At 34.8% G+C, this 19,824-nt stretch overlaps 1 protein-coding gene across 1 annotated transcript in view; it reads left to right on the forward strand.

Annotated features, from left to right (window-relative positions):
* Nucleotides 1-19,824, forward strand: part of TRHDE (thyrotropin releasing hormone degrading enzyme) — a 297,113-nt gene that overhangs the window by 228,587 nt on the left and 48,702 nt on the right. Inside the window, exons 8-10 of the mRNA XM_070947338.1 lie at nucleotides 2,783-2,848; nucleotides 3,338-3,516; nucleotides 17,509-17,597. Coding sequence (XP_070803439.1) covers nucleotides 2,783-2,848; nucleotides 3,338-3,516; nucleotides 17,509-17,597 — 334 coding nt within the window. The remainder of the gene's footprint in view (nucleotides 1-2,782; nucleotides 2,849-3,337; nucleotides 3,517-17,508; nucleotides 17,598-19,824) is intronic.

Consider the following 19,824-nt stretch of genomic DNA (forward strand, 5'->3'; position numbering starts at 1 on the left):
TATGAGTATACCTCAAGCTTGAAACTCCCCTCCCTCTTTTTTAGCAACTACAAGAAGTTGCAGAGTGTGGTCCAGTATAATCAATATGTTGATTATAACAAGTTATGTATCTCAGCCCTTGGCCAGCCAGTTGATGCTATCCTTGTGTCTGGAATGTATATGGTCTATAGGAGGATGAACAGACTTAGGCTCAACCCCGAGAATACTGAATGGTTGTGATATTTGGATCTGCCAAATATCAAGTAATTCTGTGTTTGGTCCTGAATAGGACAGTGCTTTTCTCTTCAGGATTGGTATACACATTGGAAGTTGCACAGTTACTTGGTTGCAGCTGACAACTGATATCCGAGCTTCCCCCTTTCACACATAGATCCTGTTTTCTCATTTGTAACCACTCTCCTTCAGCATATAGTGTGTATTATAAAATAAATTTGGTAAATGATTTATTATGGATTTGAGTTTAGATTCTGTTTCTACAAGGATCTCATTATCTTTTATCAACCACAGTTTTTAATGAAACAATGAATATGGCATTTCAAGGTTTTTAAATTTATTTTTAAAATCCATCAGAAGTATTCCTTTTAATCAAAGCCAGCATTATCAGCATCCATGGATATTACACAAGGGGTATAGCTGATTTTACGTAAGACCAATATCTAAATATTGTGGTATTTAATTTGATTTATTAAGCAACCAATCTGCTGTTTCAGATGCTATTGATTATTTATCAAATTGCATGATTTGTTATTTTTAAATAAAGGGAAGGCCAGTGTTATAGAGGAACATATATGCTATTTATTTTCATTGTATTGTTAAAGCTGCATTGTACATAAGTGACTCTATCTCTATATTGCTTTTCTGATCTGTGTTTGTATGGGTGTTGCTGCTTCTTACAAAATAGGATGGTACATTTAAAGCTAAAGCTGTCATAATAGTTTACAATTTGTATATCACAAAGTCTGCTTTACAATCACCTAATTACTGAAGCACAACAAGCATAATATTGAACACAATATTATCAGAACATTTTTTCAGTTTTATTATTTTGTAGCACATGAGAGCTTATCGCTTGCCATTTACCTGAAGTAAAGGTGATAAACAGATTCAAAAGAATTCTGTTTCGCACTTCATAATGCGATGCATTTTAATGGTTTTGATTGTAAGTTGAAGTTATTACTTTCCTGGGGTTTTAGAATTCTGTTTGTAGAGGAATGAACAAGTGGCTTTCCAAATTATATTGAATTACAGTTCCTGGACTTCGGCCATTCTGGCTGGAGCTTTGGGAATTGCAGTCCAAGAACATCTGGGATATTAGATATTCTGCTCTATGCTACTCAAGAATGCTAAATTAAATAATTCAGAATCTAGTATATTGTTAGGTTATATTGGCAGGGAGAATTAAAGCTCCATAAAATAAATGTATTTATTTTATAAATAAAAAAATACACCGCTCTTTCCGCGGTGACATGGCTGTTCCAACAAATCTCCTGATATGCTGGGAGTTGTTAGTTTTAATCTGTTGGGGATTTTAATTGGATTATTTTAGTGCTAATTTTTATTGTTCTGTTGTTTTATTGTTGTGAGCCGCCCTGAGTCCTTTGGGAGAAGGGCGGCATATAAGTATGAATAAACTAAACTAAACTAAACTAAATGGAGATTGATATCAAAATGATACAGCCACATAACTATATTGTAAAGTTTCTTAACATAGAGAAGGAGCTTAGCTCTTGTGTAGTAACATTTGGCCAAGCCTGAGTCTTAAAATAAATCTTCAATCTAAATATATATACAATGTAGTTTGATGGCATTCTTTAGTCTTTAATCCAAAATGGAAATAATATATTTGCATTAGATTGAAAATTTTGGTTTGAAAAAATCAGGCCAATGTTTAATAATAAACCTAAGTATCAACAATGTCTGTATTTCTCAACAGCACTCCTAGAATGATCTGTAACAATAACAAGTAATACTTATTTTTGGAAATGTTTCTGACAGTTGTAAGATTTGCTAGAAACAAAGATTAAAAAGTGGAAATTAAAGTGGAAAATGTATTTGAATGTAAGAAAATAAAAGTTCATTAGCATGATTATAGAACTTTTTTGGGCTGTGGACCATATTCAGCTTTGGAGTATATAAAATGGACAGAGCTCAGACTAATTTTGTTTCATTGTTATCTTTAAAATTGAATATGCTAGTATTACTCTCACTATGTATTTAATAATTTTCCTTTTCTAATACATTATAAATTATAGCTAAGTAACAACATTTACAGATCTCTGGAGTCCAGGTTTGCAAAGACCACAATGAGCCTGCATCCTCCATCTGCGTATCTATGATTTATAGAATAATAATTTGGAATGTCGATTATTGGTACTTTTATTACATACTGAAAGCTAACTTTAAAATGTTCTAAATTTATATAAGCATGGATATATTTTATTTATTTTATTATTTATTTTATCATATTTATATACCGCCCTACTCCCAGGGGGATTCAGGGCGGTGAACAGCCAAGATAAAAATACAGTAACATATAAAAGTTAAAAACTATTAAAAAAAGATTAAATAATTTGGGCTCAAGAACAAATCTAAAAACGTCCAATTATATAAAACATTTAAAACCCAATTTAAAAGGGAGAGTTAGGCCAGGCCAGCCTGTTGGAATAAAAATGTTTTATTCCAATATATAATACAAATATTATAAATGTATGCCTAAAATGTATAGAAGTTACACAGCATATATTTTATATATTTATGTATGTATGTATGTATGTATTTTTAGGATTATTTAACTATTCACAAGTACGGCAATGCTGCAAGGAAAGACCTATGGAATACACTGTCAGAGGTAAAACCATTAAACATATTTCGTCAATAAATGTAATTTATTTTGAGGGCTAATATTTGTTACTTGGCTTTGGGGCTTATATATCTAAATATTGTATAAAAAGTGATACACCGAGGAACAGTTTAAAAATGGTGTTTAAAACGGTACTTAATATGGACCTCAAAATCTGTTCATCTTGGTAGCAGATTTCCTTACTCTTTGCCTTTAGAATGAGAGTTAAACAACTATCATTGATTTTAGAAATTGTGATGGATTCAGATGTAGAACATGAAAAATAGGCAGTCTTTGTTCAGTCTATAGGTTTAGTGTTCACAGAAGGTGCACAAGTAATTTAGCCATTAAATGGAAATATTGATAATATAGAGGCAGAATGCAGTGTCACACAAGTTGCAGAAGCTCATGGAAACTTTTCTTTCCTATTTCTCCTCCCCGCAATGTGGTAATAATATCATTTCAAAAAGGAGTTCTGTAATTTTTGTTTGTTTTAAGGCACTTAAGAAGATAGGAAAATTTGTGAATATCCAGGAGGTAATGGATCAGTGGACACTCCAGATGGGTTACCCTGTAATCACTATCAAGAGAAATGAAAATACAGACAGTATTATAGGAATCTCTCAAGATCACTTTGTTTATGACCTTGATAAAGATCCTGGTTTGAGAAACAACAGGTATTTACATTTTCTAGTATACATACTATATTTTACAATTGTTTTAATACCACTGCTAGAGAAGGAGAAATATCTTCATAAATGGTTATATAAAGATTTGTGAATAATAACAGTGATACCATGGTATACCTTTGCTATTTTTAAAAAACATTATGTATAGGCACTATGTTAAAATATTGAAATAATATCATCGGAATCTACACATTTAGAAAGATGCAGATAAAGACTTGAATTTGTATCTGGAAATTTTCAATAATAGATAGTTTAAATGTGTTCAGTCATCTTTATGTTTTTTTACATAAGTGGGCTTTCACAGAGGAAGAACAATTAAATATTAAATCAGAAAAATTACATTTAGTTTAGCAGAAGTATATAACTGATAAACAACTCCAACTCTGTTAAATAGGGTGACTTAATGATGAGAAAACTTATATATTAATATGGTACACATAAACTTGGAAGTCTATAGATATTAATGGAACTATATTGTCTAAATCTTGGCATCCATTAATAGCAACTAGGGGTGGCACAGAGACCAGGGGCAAAGTATGCTTAAAACTTTCCTTCCCATCTGCTACTGCCTCAATCTGTTTACTTCCCTCATTGCTTTTTTAAATGTATATTTAATTACTTACCTTGGAACTTAATGCGTCATGAAATTCAAATTTCTGAGAAATTGTATTGTATTTTATAATTTTTCCAAAATTGTAGAGCTCTATGAATTACAGCAATAGTGCATTAATTCAATACAATACAGAATATTGGCAGTGGGTCTTGAGTGGGAAAGGAAGAAAGGAAGGAAGGTAATAGGCAGAAGCAATCTACAACCTTTAATCACCATTCCACTTATTCTACGAATTGCATGAAGATGAGAAAGCAATTTGACGTTCACTATTTTAACTAACCTTTAATGAACCTTTAATACCACAATGACCAGAGTAGCTGTTATATCAATCTTGATCTTTCTGCTAGGCCTATTTGCATACCTATTAATTACTGCACTAAGTAACCAGTGGAAGGGGCAATTGTTTTCTTGCTTGTACTGTAGTAAGGTATGCGATTGCCTCAGAAATTACTGTTTACATACAAGATGTAAAATTGCTGTATACAAACAGATATGTGATTTTTCCAAGATTAGAATGAACAGGAAACCAAAGCAAAGTCCATTATGCAATGACTTTCCTCTCTGTGAGCTGTTTTTCCATGTACATTTCTATCACTTGCTGGCCGTCTTACTAATTCCCTTATAATGAAACAAAATGAGGTTGTCGTTAGCTGTTTCCATTTCTTTCCACAAGTACATATGTTCTGATAGCTATGTTGTTGTTGTTAGCATGGTAATGGCAATACTACTTCATTTGTTTTATTTAATACTCTTATTTGGTTAGTCACAGCACCATTTAATGCAAGAAAGAGGATGGTAGATATTCTTAAATGATTGACATAAGAGATCCCCAAACTACTGGTCTAATCCTGCTATGAACTGTGGTTTTGTGAAAAATGAATCAATTAAATTGATCACTACCAATTTTCCATTAAAGGCCATTCTCAATATCAGTCCTGACTAATTTTTTCCTAATGCTAATGTTAGAAAAGTTTTTAGTTTAGGTTGTAGAGGTCAATAAGATCTTGGAATGTCCCAGCAGCTACAATTAAGCCAGATTTCTTTTATCAAGAAAAACTTTGTTTATTTAAAATCAATAAACTATTTACATTTTAAATCACAGAACATTGTATCTTGGTCTTTATTTATTTCTGAGGTAAATGTGCCTAGAGCATAATCCCTTCTCCTGTGTGTCTCCCCTGTGTCTCCCGTGTGTCTGTAGCTAAAGGGGGTCATATTTATAGGATGGCTAAGCCACTCCCCCTTCAGTCCCTTAGACAAAATGGAGGGAAAGTATAAACAAAAAACCATCCTTCCAGTATAGACTGTGTGGTTCAGTGGCACTGTTTCAGATAATTATCTGACAGCTAATTTATTAAACTTTTATGCTGTCCAGCTCTCAATGGCCATAGGTTTAAATTTAACAGAGAAATCTAATGCAGTTAGAAATAAATGTACCATGTTTTACCTTTTTATTTTCATAAATATACAGAATGTTAGAGATGAATGTAAAATAGGAAACAGAATAGGACTAAAAAATAATTTTAAAACATTCATTTGCAATCATTATTGCTTAGAGAAGGAGGTATGAACAAATTTAAATTAAATACAGTATAATTTTGGGACCTGTTTCCAAAATGCAACACTCATTGCCCATTTCAGCAGAAACTGATTTTGAAACCTATAATTTTCTGAGCTTTTCTTCACCAATAATTTGGGGCAGCACAGATGTTGCTACATTAATAAACAGAAACACTAGAAATAATGATCCATTGTCCTAACTCCCTTGCAATCTAGTGCACGTTGATATTATTGGATGTTTTGTGGAATAAAAAAAGGCAGGTTAATGTTGCCAAAACTGTCTGGGGTGGAACAAGGCCAGCCAAGAGGACAGCAACCAAAATCGGAGTTTCTGGGCTAATTCACAAATCTAAATAATTAATGAGCGCAAATTATTAAATCTCGTGAACAAATATATAGATAATAATCTAAATACTTACTGGTTATGTAATAGTTTTTCTGGAGTATAGTATCTTTTAGTCAGATGAATTAACTACTATTCAGAGCAAGAATTTGATTTCAGATTTTAACAACATTTAAAAAAAAATGTATATGTATGCCTGTCCATTTAACACATGACTCTGGTTGGCTACCAAGCAATTAAAAAACCCATAAATAAAAAGTATTTTTAAACAGTATATTGCATTCAGAATGACTCAGAATCACAATATCAAGTTGGGCTCATCACAACAACCTGGCCCACTGCCCAGGGAAGATTTATGGATTCTTACCATCATAATTTTATTATTGGAAAGTATTTGGTCTCTGAGATGTCCAAAGTTTACAGTTATTTTTAAAAGACAACATTTCTATGACTTGATTTATGATGGAGCTTCTTATCTTTTGAATAGTAAATGAGGTTTTGTAGAATTCTTTAAAATTTCATCTTCAGTTCTAAAAAATTCTTTGTAATTACTTTATGTAATTGTGTCTAGCATTTTAGCATTCTTTCTTGTTCTTCTAGAAAGAAATTAGGTACCAGAAAACAAAAAGAAGGGAGGAATTGAGAAAGAAAGCAGCAATTTCTCAGATTAAGCATCAAGTCAGCAATACTTATTTAACAATACTCGTTACTCCCATATAACACCCCTCCTGCGTGAGCTGCACTGGTTACAAGTGGTTCTCCGGGTCTGCTTCAAGGTGCTAGTTCTCACCTATAAAGCCCTACATGACTTAGGTCCGGGATATTTACAGGACCTTCTCCTGCCTGCCTACTGTCCTGTTCGCTCACATAGGGCTGCTCGCCTCAGGGTTCCGATGGCGAGCCAATGTCGTCTTGCTGTGCCCAGGGGTAGAGCGTTCTCTGTGGGTGCTCCCACCCTCTGGAATGAATTACCTACCGAGCTCCGGACGGCTCCTGATCTCCGTTCCTTCCGTCGGGACCTGAAGACTTGGCTGTTCAAGCAAATAGGTTGACTCTGATTCCGGGTTTTATTATTTACTATTAATTAGTTATTTGGTTTAAAATGGGATTTTATTGTACTTGTTTCTTAACTTGTGTTCGCCGCCCTGAGTCCTTCGGGAGAATGACGGCATATAAATACATGTAATAAATAAATAAATAAATAAATAAATAAATAAATAAATAAATAAATAAATAAATAAATAAAATATTGTAACTGAAACACTAAAGAGAATTATTTAAATACTCAATGGTTTCCACTTTCACAGACACTTCATATACTTAAGAAAGACTTTCTTCTCTGATCTTGCTTCTTTGTCTCAAGTATTTTGAGCACCACCAAAGCAGAGTTTCTCTGTGTGACTGGGGGAGGGGGTACAGTTTATTTATTTATTTTATTTTATTTATTAAATTTATATCCCGCCCTTCTCCCCAAAGGGACTCAGGGCAGTGAACAGCCGAGAATTAAAATAACATGCAATATAAAAGTTAAAATAATTAAAAATAGATTAAATTAAATGGCCGCCCCAATTTAAAACCCCTAGCAATACAATTAAAAAACCCCTAAAACCTATTCAGGCCAGCTCGGCTTGCTGAAATAAAAACGTCTTCAGGGCCTTACGGAAAGTGCGGAGATCCGGAATCAGCCGTATTCTGGGAGGTAGCTCGTTCCAGAGGGCGGGTGCTCCCACAGAGAAGGCCCTCCTCCTGGGGGCCGCCAGCCGACATTGTTTGACCGACGGCACCCTCTCTGTGAGAGCGTATTGGCTGGTGGGAGGTTATCGGTAGCAGCAGGTGGTCTCGTAAATACCCTGGCCCTAAGCCATGGAGCGCTTTAAAGGTGAGAACCAACACCTTGAAGCGTACCCGGAAGACCACCGGGAGCCAGTGCAGCTCGCGCAGGAGAGGTGTTATATGGGAGCGCCATGTTGCTCCTGTGATCACCCACGCGGCCGCATTCTGGACCAGTTGGAGCCTCCGGATGCTCCTCAAGGGGAGCCCCATGTAGAGTTGAGGAGAATTAGATTTCCATTTGCCAACACAAGCCAAATATTATTTATTTAAATGTATTATAGTCAGACTCTAGGCAGTTTACAAATACACAAACAATAAATGCAGTTAAAAACATACAACATCACAGGCATCCTGAACTAAAACAATCATGACAAACCAGGTTTGTCTTACCAACACATTATAGTAACTCTAAGCCTGAGACAAAGCCAGGTCTTAAGGACAATTTAGAACCCCCAGGAGGGAAAATACTGCCCCTATCTCTGGGGAGATGTTGTTCCAGAACAGGGGTCTCCAACCTTGGCAACTTTAAGCCTGGCGGACTTCAAGTCCCAGAAAGCAAAGCTGACTGGGGAATTCTGGGAGTTGAAATCCGCCAGGCTTAAAGTTGCCAAGGTTGGAGACCCCTGTTCCAGAATATGGGGGTCACAACAGAGAAGGCAAGCTTCCTTAGTTCCATAAGATGACATCATGTAATAGAAGGAGCCTAGGGTATTCCCACTGCCAGGCAGAAATATTTGGAGATCAGTGATCCCTGAGCTACAAAGGGTTTTATAGGTAACAGTATCTTGAATTGCGCCTGGAAGCCAACTGGCAATCCCCAACATAGCAGTAATGATAGATAGGCCTATCCCGACACTACTACTATTGCTTGCAGTGCTGCATTTTGTACCAGCTATGTTTTCAGATGATCTTCAAGAGCAACCCTGTATACACACATTGCAATATGCCAGTTGTGAGGTGACCAAGGCATGAGTAAGTGTCTGAAGGTTCTCTGTCTGAAATATTAGTCATTTATTTCAGTCCATCACTGCAGGAGGAATGATGGCACCATAAAAAAAGTATTTGCATTATAGAAAAAGTTTTTGCTTTTGTACAAATATTTGCTTATTTATCATATGCCACAATTCTATGATTCTGAGCACCAAACTCAGAGAGCAACCCAGGAACCCTCATTACAACCCTGAGCTACAAATATTTTCCTTTATTAATTCTACGGTTTTTGTAGTCAGAATTGGGAATCAGTAGTAAATCATGATTGAATTTCTTACCTCTTTGAGCCCAGGAGCTAATGGCTCGATATCATTAGTGCTGCCAAAATCAGCAAAGGCACCTATGGAGAATAGATGTCAGTATATGCAGAGGTACCCAGCGCCACTATTTATTTGTATTTGGCCATTGGCAAAATGTTTGTAGAATGTAGAAAGCATTTGTCTAAGTCTAAACAAATCCTGTACACACTATGTGAATGTTAATATAATTGCAACTTAAGTAGAGTGACCACATAGAATGAAAGCCTCCCTGTTACATTGGATTCCTTTTCCTTTACGTCGCTATTTACTATGTCACGGGAATGGACAGTGTGAAATCCTTTTATATGACATATACATGTAGACCAGACAAACCCCAATACTATAAAATGGAATGCTTTGTCTATTTTTATACTATTTTCTGTTTCTGTTGTATTATGTTATGATTGTAAATTATTTATAAATTCAGTACGGTTCCTAAAGGAATGCACAGTATTGTAAGAATAGCAATTCTGTTTTTTTTAATAATTGCTTTTTTAAGATCCTTGAAATAATCCTACTCTAAAATATGCTGCTCTAATCGTGTTTGTTTTCTGTCATCGGAGTATTACCTAAATGCAACAGCCTGATTTATTTTTAGATGGAATAGAAGGAAGTAAACAATAAGGATTGCAAATAACCATGTGAATGTCAGGCTTAGTAAATATGCCTGTGTTTTTAATGTATATTTTCAAGCCACTTTACTAATATAGTTATAATCACCCATATCATGTGAGAAAATCTTTTGATTCCCCCATTATAAAAATGCATATTTATAGCAATTTCTTTAAAAAATTATCGAAAATGAATGTTGAGAATACTGTCAAAGCGAGTTCAAAGGGTTGGCCCTGACAGAAATTTTCTATAATATTAATCTCAGAAAATAAGATGTTATATGTGCGCATCAGTACTTATCAGTAAATGCTGCCACAGCAAGATAGTCTTTTTATAAAATAACTTACTTTCCAGCTATAACAATAATTATTTTTCTTTTTTGATAGCAATTAATTTTGAAGATGATTCTGAATCATATGAAATGAATTGGTTATTACATTAAGTGATATTTCCACAGGAATATTTTGAAATAATTTATGTAAATTTTGAAGAAGCATTATTTTAAATCCAGGTCTTCTATTCAGCATACTGAAGACACTTTTATAATTGCTAAATAATCTTTATAGTTGCTCAAATCTGCTAGCTTGTCTAGCAAAGGCCTAATCATTGACATACTGTAGTTGCATTATATAAAAAATTAATACACCTCTACAGAAGTGGATAAAACCAAGGATGAAAGCTTCCTTGAGTGCATATGGATTAATATAAAAGGAAAAAAGAATGACATTGCCATGGGTGTATACTACAGGCCAACCAACCATATACAAGAAATTGATGAACTTTTTGCGAATCAGTTAATTAATGTATATAGGAAACACACCACAGTAGTAATGGAGGACTTTAATTACCCTGACATCAGTTGGGAAACAAACTCTGCATCAAGTAGCAGATCAAATAGGTTCCTGATGAGCCTAGCAGACAGTTTGTCATCCAAAAGGTAGAGGAAGGAACTAGAGGCTCAGCTGTACTGGACTTAATTCTTATTAACAGAAACGAAATGATAGAGGGGTTGAAGTTGCAGGAACTTTGGGGGAGAGTGTCCATCTCATATTGGAATTCAATATAATGCAGATACAAGCAACAGGACAAAATCAAGCTGATGCATTAGACTTTAAAAGAGCCTATTTCAACAAACCTAGAGTTTGGGAAGGATTCCATGGATGAAAATCTTAAAGGAGAAAATAACTCAAGAAGCTTGGGAAACTCTAAAAATATGATTATGAAAACCCAGTTGAGCACAATACTACTGAAAAAGAAAAATAAGAAATCAAAGAAGAAATCAACATAATTGCATTATCTGATAAACTGAAAGACAAAAAGAACAAGCATAAAAAATGGAAAGAGGAACATAACTAAGGCAGAATACCAGCATATAACCTTATCAAGATCAAGTCAGGAAGACTAAGACTCAGAATGAAGTCTTGCAACAAATGTCTAAAATAATAAAACAAATTTATTTCAACATATAAAAAACAAGAAAAAAGTGAAGGAAATAATTGGTCAGCTAATGGGAAAAGATGGCAAAGAAGTGATGGGCAGCAGGAAGAAAGTAGAGCTGCTTAATTCATTCTTTGCATCTGTCGTCACACACACAAAAAAAAAATAGCCAAACCTACCAAAAACAGAACCATAAAAGACAGACTAGGAAAATTAAAATAGGCAAGAAAATGGTAAGACAATACCTGTCCACCTGTGCTGCCCCACTCACCCACACGTCAGTGTTGGTTTAGAGAGAGCTTTATTTTGTCTTTCCCCTAGCAGTTCTGTTTCAGGTTTCAGCTTACCCACAGCTGCTAGTTTAGAACAGCAATTGGCTCTAGACCAAGTAGATAACAAGAAAATAAACATATGACAAACACAAAACAGTCTCGGAAAAAAAAGTTTTGCTGGGTAGTTTCAAAAGAGAAGCCAAAATCTAGTCCGAGGTTTGGAGCCTCCAATTAGGTTTGTCAGCCAGTCCAATGGTCAGGGTTTCAGGGTTTACAAGTAGAATTCACAGGAACAGCCCAGGACAGGAATTCAGAGGGTCATTTCCAAGTGAATCCAGCCATGAACAAGCCCCAGACTAAACTTCCAGGGAATGGCCAAGTAATCCATCAAACAGATAACCAGATGCTCAAACAAGTCCACAAACACAAAGCCTCCTGGCAAATTAAACTAAATCCACCTAGCTCATGAACTGCAGAGTGTTGAAAACACAAACATCTGGCCACAACCCACACACATTGCTTCCAGCAACACCTCCCTCTGCTTGCTGTGCTAAATAGCTCCCAGTACAGCCCATCAAGAGGGGTGGGCCTTTTTGCAAGCAATCTGGCAGACCTCCACCTCTCTGCCCTGCGTTCTCTGGGATTCACTACAGCAGGCAGTTCCTTCTCCTCTACCCCACTGGCCTGCAAGGTCTCCCCAGCTGAGGCCTCTTCTGCTGTCAGTTCAGGGTCAGTAATTCCTGATGTGCCAGGAATGATCTCGTTGTTCCTCAAGGCCTCTGAGGAAGAAATGGAGGAGTCATCGTCCACAGGAGACATCATACCACCAGGACCAGATGGATTATATTCCAGAATTCTGAAGGAGTTAGAATCACTGAACCATATCTTTCAAAGATCCTGAAGCACCAGGGAACTACCAGAGGACTGGAAGAAAATGATTCCTATCTTCAAAAAAGGGGGGAAATGGATCCAGGAAGCTACAGACCAATCAGCCTACATCAATACCTGGAAAAATCCTAGAAAATATGATCAGGCAACAGATCTGCGAACAGCTAGAACTAAGCAACGAGAAGCCAACATGGATTTGTCAAAACAGATCATGCCAAACAAATCTCATTTCATTATTTGACAAAGTGACTATATTAGTGGACAAGTGAAATGCTGTGGACATAGTATACTTGGATTTAAGACATTTGACAAAGTAGACCACAACCTACTTCTCAGTAGGTTAGAAAAATGTGGAATAGGCAGCATCACCACCAGGTGGATTCATTACTGTCTGACAAAGTGCACTCAAGTGTAGTCCTTAATAAAATTACATCTACATGGACAGAAGGAAGCAATGGTCTACCCCAGGGTTCAGTCATGCCCAGTAATCTTTAACATAAATAGTTTAGAAGAGGGATACAAGGGAAAATTTGTAGACAAATTTGCAGACAGCACCAATCTGGCAGGAATAGTCAACACCTCAAAAGATAGCCTGAAGATCTAGAAGAACCTTGACAGACTTGAACACTGGGTCCTATCTAAGAAAATGTAAATTAAAAGTGAGAAAAGTAAGATTTTACACTTAGGGAAGAAAAACCAAATGCACATCTATAAAATAAGTGGAACTTGGGTCAATAGCAATAACTGTGAAAGGGATCTAGGAGTCCTAGTAGAGAAGCACATAAATATGAGCCAGCAGTGTGTTGCAACCACCAAAAAGCCAATGTTGTCCTAGGTTGATATTTTAATATAAGATATTTTAGGATTACATGACTATGTCTTGATGGTGACAGATATACATCTGCCCCATTTGGACTGGATAAAGCACAAAATTGCCTTGACACAGTTGATGACTTTGGCAGAATGGCTCTATTTCTTTCTGCCAAGCTTTGGAGCCTTGAAAAATTATGCCAAAATTGACACCAATTCAAGATCATTATTACACATTTTCCATTAAGGTTTGTGGTGACTAGGTCTTCCCAGCCAGCAGTGTGCTGTAGCCACTTCACATGAATCAAGGTCATGTGAAGTGTTTATAATGTCTTGGTAAGACAATACCACAATACAAAAAGTGTGTTTATACTCTAGAAAGAGTGTAGAGAAGAGCAACAAAGATGATCAGGGGACTGGGGGCTAAAACATATGAATAATGGTTGCAGGAATTGGTATGTCTAGTTTAATGAAAAGGACTAGGGGTGACATGATAGCAGTGTTCCGATATCTCAGTGGTTGTCACAAAGAAGAGGGAGTCAACCTGTTCTCTAAAGCATCTAAAGGCAGGACAAGAAGCAATGGGGGGAGAGGAGAGGACCAACCTAGAACTAAGGAGAAATTTCCTGACAATGAAATAAATTAACCAGTGGAACAGGTTGGTTTTAAGAAGAGACTGGGCAACCACTTGTCTGAAATGGTCTCCTGCTTGGGTGGGGGCTTGCACTGGAGGACCTCCAGGATTCCTTCCAACTGCATTATTCTGTTCTGTTATTCTGTTATTTTTTCCCTATGATTATGTGTATCCATCTCATCAATCCCAAAGAAAGTCCATAATAGTATAGGATCACCTGTCACGGGCAGGAGGTTGGACCAGAAGACCTCCAAGTTCCCTTCCAACCCTGTTTTTCTATGTTCTAAGTATCTATGGACATAAATACTCTTTTTTAACAATGATGATTATTCCATCTCTACTTCTCTAATATGAAGTAACTCATTCCAATTCATTTCAGTTTATTGATTTCCTAGAAGTTATTCATTTCTAACATTTTTACTTTGACATTAAGTTTGCCTTGATCATGATTCTTGCATTTCCTGTACCATTTTTTTTTCTTTTTTGGTACCAGTAAACAGCCATATTCCAATACGTTCTAGTATTAAAAAAGACAATAGGCCCTACATTGGATAAATGTTAACAGGTTATATCAATTAAGATATTAACTGAAAAAAGATACATCATGTGTCACTTCAGTTTGTCAAGAAACTCAGGAATGACAGTAGACAGACTTCCTGGAGCCAATTAGATAATACATAGAATATTCCTAGGTCTTCAAATCTATGCAGAATTTCAAAATACTCAGGCTGCCTGGCCTTGTATAATTTTTTAGAAAAAAATAGCACAATATATGTTGATATTGAGGATCCAGAGAGTGTTACATTGGCATAGTGTTGTGTTGTACATCATAGTGTTGCATAAGTTATTAAAAAGTACTCCTAAATGTGTCTGTCTGATTAGCATTTCCTATTGACAGTGATACCAGGAGAATTCCCTAAAAAACTTAGTTATTCAAGGGGAACACTATATTACCGTATTAGTACTATTTTCCTAGTAAAATTGTTTTCTTGACATACAATAACTCCATCTTTTCTGGATTAATGTTGACCAGGCCCATGATTGCTTTCATTTTACAGTAATTCTTCAGCTTTCCCAGGCTGAATAGATAGGAAAAAATTGTAACAAGGGAATAAGAGGAAATATGTCCTATAGTTCCAAGTGAATATAATTTATCTTTAGAAATATTAATTTAAAATAATCTTACCTATAAAAGTTAATGCAGCTTTATAATAAGTTTTAATTAATCTGTTACTGATGGGCACTGCTGTAATAAAAAAATATATTTTTATTTTTTTATAAAAAATAAATGCAACTGTTATTGTTTTAAACTTGGAAAATTTAATATTTATAATTCTGTTTTTCAGTGTATTCTAAAATCTTATGTTACTGATTTTTGTGTAGGCTTATTGTCATGTTTATAATAAATATGGAAATTTGTGTGGGAATGTGTTTTCTAATAAGTATAGAGATTGAAGGAAAGGTAAGAAGGAGGCTGAGAGGAATGAAAAAGTACAGAGAGGAACAGTTTGAAAAGAAAAACTAATTCTGACAGCAAAAACATTTTAGGAATCAGTTCTGGGTGAATTACAGATGGCTTTGATAACCTAAGTCTCAACTGAATTAATTAAGTCTTTTACACATATAAGGATACAAGTTTATCTGAATTGCTTATTTCTACAGCTGAAATATGCTTACAGCTTTGTGCAAAATTGTTCAATTGTAGCAATGAACATTTAATTATTAGTAAAAAAAAATGAAAATAATGAATTAAATGCAAATGTTAAACTTTTAAAAATAGAAGAGGAAACAGTAAAGGTAACTAATTTAATTTGTTACAGCACAGTGCAGTATTCTTTAGAAAATGCTGCCACTAATTTCATTGGTATATTGAATACTTGAAAACAAAATGTGGTGAAGTTTATTAATTCTTCACTAGTCAGTGGAACCTGTTCATAAATAACTTATATAATACACAATACACATGAAAGCCTAAAATTAATTACCCCAACTATCAGCATCATGCATATGCCCAGCTGTGTAGTCTAGTCATCATGCATAATGCTGTAAAATTCAGCTTTCAGCATATTTCACTTTTATCATTCCTTCATTCAGTCTACGTTTAGTAGCTGTCTTGCATATAACATTTGTAAAAGAATGTTTTCATTTAGGTATCCACTGCAAACCAAACCATTGCAGGTTCATAGCCTCTCAATAAAAGTTTGTGTGTGTGAGAGAGAGGGGTGTGTGTGTGTGTGTGTGTGTGTGTGTGTGTGAATGTTTTTATTCATATGACACAGTGACACTCACTGACTTTGCCATTCTTTGAGTGTTACATTCACACTATATTTGGTTTGGACTGATCTTAATACTTAAACATAATAATCTATCAATGTGGTTATGTAACTGTTTACTATTGATTCTTAAGAAATATGCAACCTGCAGTTCTAAGGGTCACTTGTGATCCTTGACTTTATTTCATGTGCCTTTTTAAAAAAAAATTATTGGCCCTTCAGGCCTGAAGGAAAAGTCAACTGTCCTTCATAGGCAGCCTGATACATAAACAAAATAAACATAAAAGAGACTATCAAAAACAGAAAAAGGAGCATTTTTTTCCTAGAATTTTTCCCCATACAATTCTGCCATCATATGTTATTCCCTTCACTCTGCAATTAGTATGTTATATAAACTTCAAAAGGACATCAATTTTTTTTCAAAAGATTTCAGTTAAGTAAAAAATCAAAATGTGCAAATTGCATTATCTGTTCAACAGTTAATTATATCAAAATGTATTTTGTTGCAGCAATTTTGGAAAAGGGTGGTTTATTTTTGCTTTGTTTATATTTTATTGTTCACTTTGATGTCTTCAGTATGCTATCAATGTGAAAAATGTCTACAAACTTAAAATACTTGATTAAAAGTAGTCCTTGACTTGCATCCATAATTGAGCCCAAAATTTCTCTTAAGTGAGACATTCATTGAGTTTTGCCCTATTTTATGACCTTTCTTGCCACAGTTGTTAGATGAATCAGTGCAGTTGATAAGTTAGTAACACGTTGTTAAGTGAATCTGGCTTCCCATTGACTTTGCTTATCAGACGGTCACAAAAGGTGATCACATGACCTGGGGACAAAGCAATGGTCATAAATATGAACCAGTTTCCAAGCATCTGAATTTTGATCACATGACCATAGGGATGCTGCAAAGGTTGTAACTGTGAAAAACAATCATAAGCCACTTCTTTCAGTGCTGTTGTAACTTTGAACTGTCACTAAATGAACTGTTGTAAGTCGAGAACTGCTTGTACTGATATATGAGTAATTACAGAGGAATTTTGTCAGGAAATTTTTAATGATAGGATTAAGAAAAAGGCGTATTGTTACTGAAACCAAAACTGTTCCCCTTAAATTACTCTTATGGGGAGGGGCTGTTGTATTAGTTATTGTCTTTTCTGTTTTCTTATTTTATTTTATGAGAAATTATCATTCAATGGTAGTACATTGTTTTTAAAAAGGAAGATGAATAACTGTCTTACTACTTTGTTGCTATTCACAAATTGATTTTAGAAACAAGGTAGCATGTTAGAATCAAAATATATTTGCTCTCTTATTGAACATGTTTGATAACTTTGATATAATCCCTGATTGCTGTTGAGTGAGAAGAATCATTTCAGTATTTTTATTCTTAGAACCTGCTCCTTTGTTTTGCAGCTACTTGTGGCAGATTCCATTAACAATTGCAGTAGGAAATACAAGCCACATCTCATCAGAGGCAATTATATGGGTGTCTAACAAATCAGGTAAACATAAACTTTCCTCCCAGTAGATAAAGCATTCATGTGTTTTTCTGAACTATTTCTTCATAATGGATCTTAGAAAAATGATTAGCATTGCTAAACATAGATTTTGTTTTGAAAAAATGTGTTGTAAAAAAAGAATCTCAAGATTTTTCCCCATAATAAATATAGGAAAAAATGAGAATATTATGAAATATCTACTTTATAATAGTCTGGAAATATTTATTTGTCTTCATATATAAAATCATTGTGATAAATTTATAAAAATATATCTAGTTTGTAGATAGTGTAAAATTTAAATTTAAATTCTGATTTAATTCCATAATTAACTCAAGAAAATTATTTAAAAATTCTGATTCTTCTGTAAATTCTTTTCTGATGTTAGCAAAGAGGGTTTCTTTTAGTCTTGGCTTTTTAAGCTTCTGCCACCATCACACACACACACACCCTTTTCTTAAAAATCCCCCCCCACACACACAATTTTAGTAGGAAATTACTTCCAAGTCACTTGGAGTCTCAGTAAACTGCTTTGGAATTGGAATGAAGTAGACAGGAAACTTATCTAGCAAGTTTCTGTTTCTTTTAGATGTTTTTCTCACTCTAAGCATGCAGTAGATCATTCCTGAATTGGCACAGTCTGCTTGAATGGCAAGGCATTAAAAAGGAAAGAGGAATCCTTGCCCTATCTGTGAAAAGAAGATAAAATGAACCAATTTCATAGAGAAGTTATAATAATGTTATTCTTTGCTGTAATCGTTATATAAAAGGATGCAGTCAAAAACTTGTGGTTTACTTTCCCTTTTGTTCTTTAACAGTTGATTAGTTGTAATATCTTAGAACATGGTGCTTGGGAACAGTATATAGAGAGTATTTGTTCTTTTAAATAAGCATAATTATCATAAGGCAGATTTTTGGCTTTAGACATAGTCTGCTCAGATTTTCAAGCCATTCAGATAACTTACTGATTCAGACTTAGATGTTGAAGCCATGTTTTTCTTAGGGGTGTGTGTGTGTGTGTGTGTGTGTGTGTGTATGTGTGTGTGTGTGTGTGTGTTGAGTGAGTGTGTAAAAGAGAGGAACTATGTTACTGCACCTCCCTTTGCTTAAACCAATTCTTTAGATTCATTCTTTGTATTCAAATTTACTGATCCTATCATCAAAAAGTAAGCCAATAGTAGCTAGCAGTCGCTGATAAACTATTACATATATTTCTAAGGAAATATATTGAAAGTTACCAGCTTGGGAATAAAGCTAATTCATTTTGAAAGCTGTATTTATTCATGAGCAATTTCATTTTACTTCATTTATATGCTAATCAATATGCAGACAGTGAGAGAGGATTGAATGGTGCCAGGTCCATGGAATCACAAGAATTTATACAATAAAAATCAGTAGCAATAGTGGCATTAGATTCCAGTCAGTGTATTTCAAATAGTATATAGGGATATGTATGGTATGCACATTAGGTATGAATGGTTGGCTAATGTGCATGAATGTCATGATGGCCAGGCTGATCCAAGCTACAGTAATGAAATTTGATGAACTTTAGCAGATTGTTAATAGCTGAAGGATTAATTTTGGAAGACATGTCACTAGGAGCAATTCTAAGAGCAATGTATAGTGGATATATGCAAGAGATCTTATTCATTTTTCTGGAAGGTCCCTTGCTTTCAAAATGTTCATAACAAAAGAATATTTAGGAAAGTTGATTTCTTTCGAAAAGTTATTTGATGAATCAATAACCTATTATACTTACTTCTGCCTTAGTATGTATGCCTTTATGAAACAAAGTGGCAATATTCCTGGTACTCCTACTAACAGAACTGGAATGCTGTAGACTGGCATCTTGAATTCCATGGTCAAGAAAAATAACTAGAATCTTAACTAATTATGTATTTATGTATTTTAATTGGATGTCTTTGGAAGATGGAAGACTATGTCCATTATGCATCTTCAGAGATTCAAAAGATACTGGCCACTTTATGTGATGAAGAAGCAGTCTCAAATAATAGAAATTGTCACTTTGTGGAGAAATGATATACTCTCGACCAAAAACCCTGGCTTTAAAAATTCTACAGAACTCCTCCACTCTTTTTCCAATCTTCCTTCTTTTCCAACTCTTATTTGTCAAGTGTAGAATCTTGGACTATCCACATAGTACAGTGTTTTTTCAAATGGCTCATGCATGCAAGGATTCAGGAATTCTGTCAAAGTAGTTTTTGCTATATCG

The sequence above is a fragment of the Pituophis catenifer genome, unplaced genomic scaffold, assembly GCF_029215685.1.
Source record: "Pituophis catenifer annectens isolate HBS135680 unplaced genomic scaffold, rPitCat1.0.hap2 SCAF_7, whole genome shotgun sequence".
Classification (NCBI taxonomy): domain Eukaryota; kingdom Metazoa; phylum Chordata; class Lepidosauria; order Squamata; family Colubridae; genus Pituophis; species Pituophis catenifer.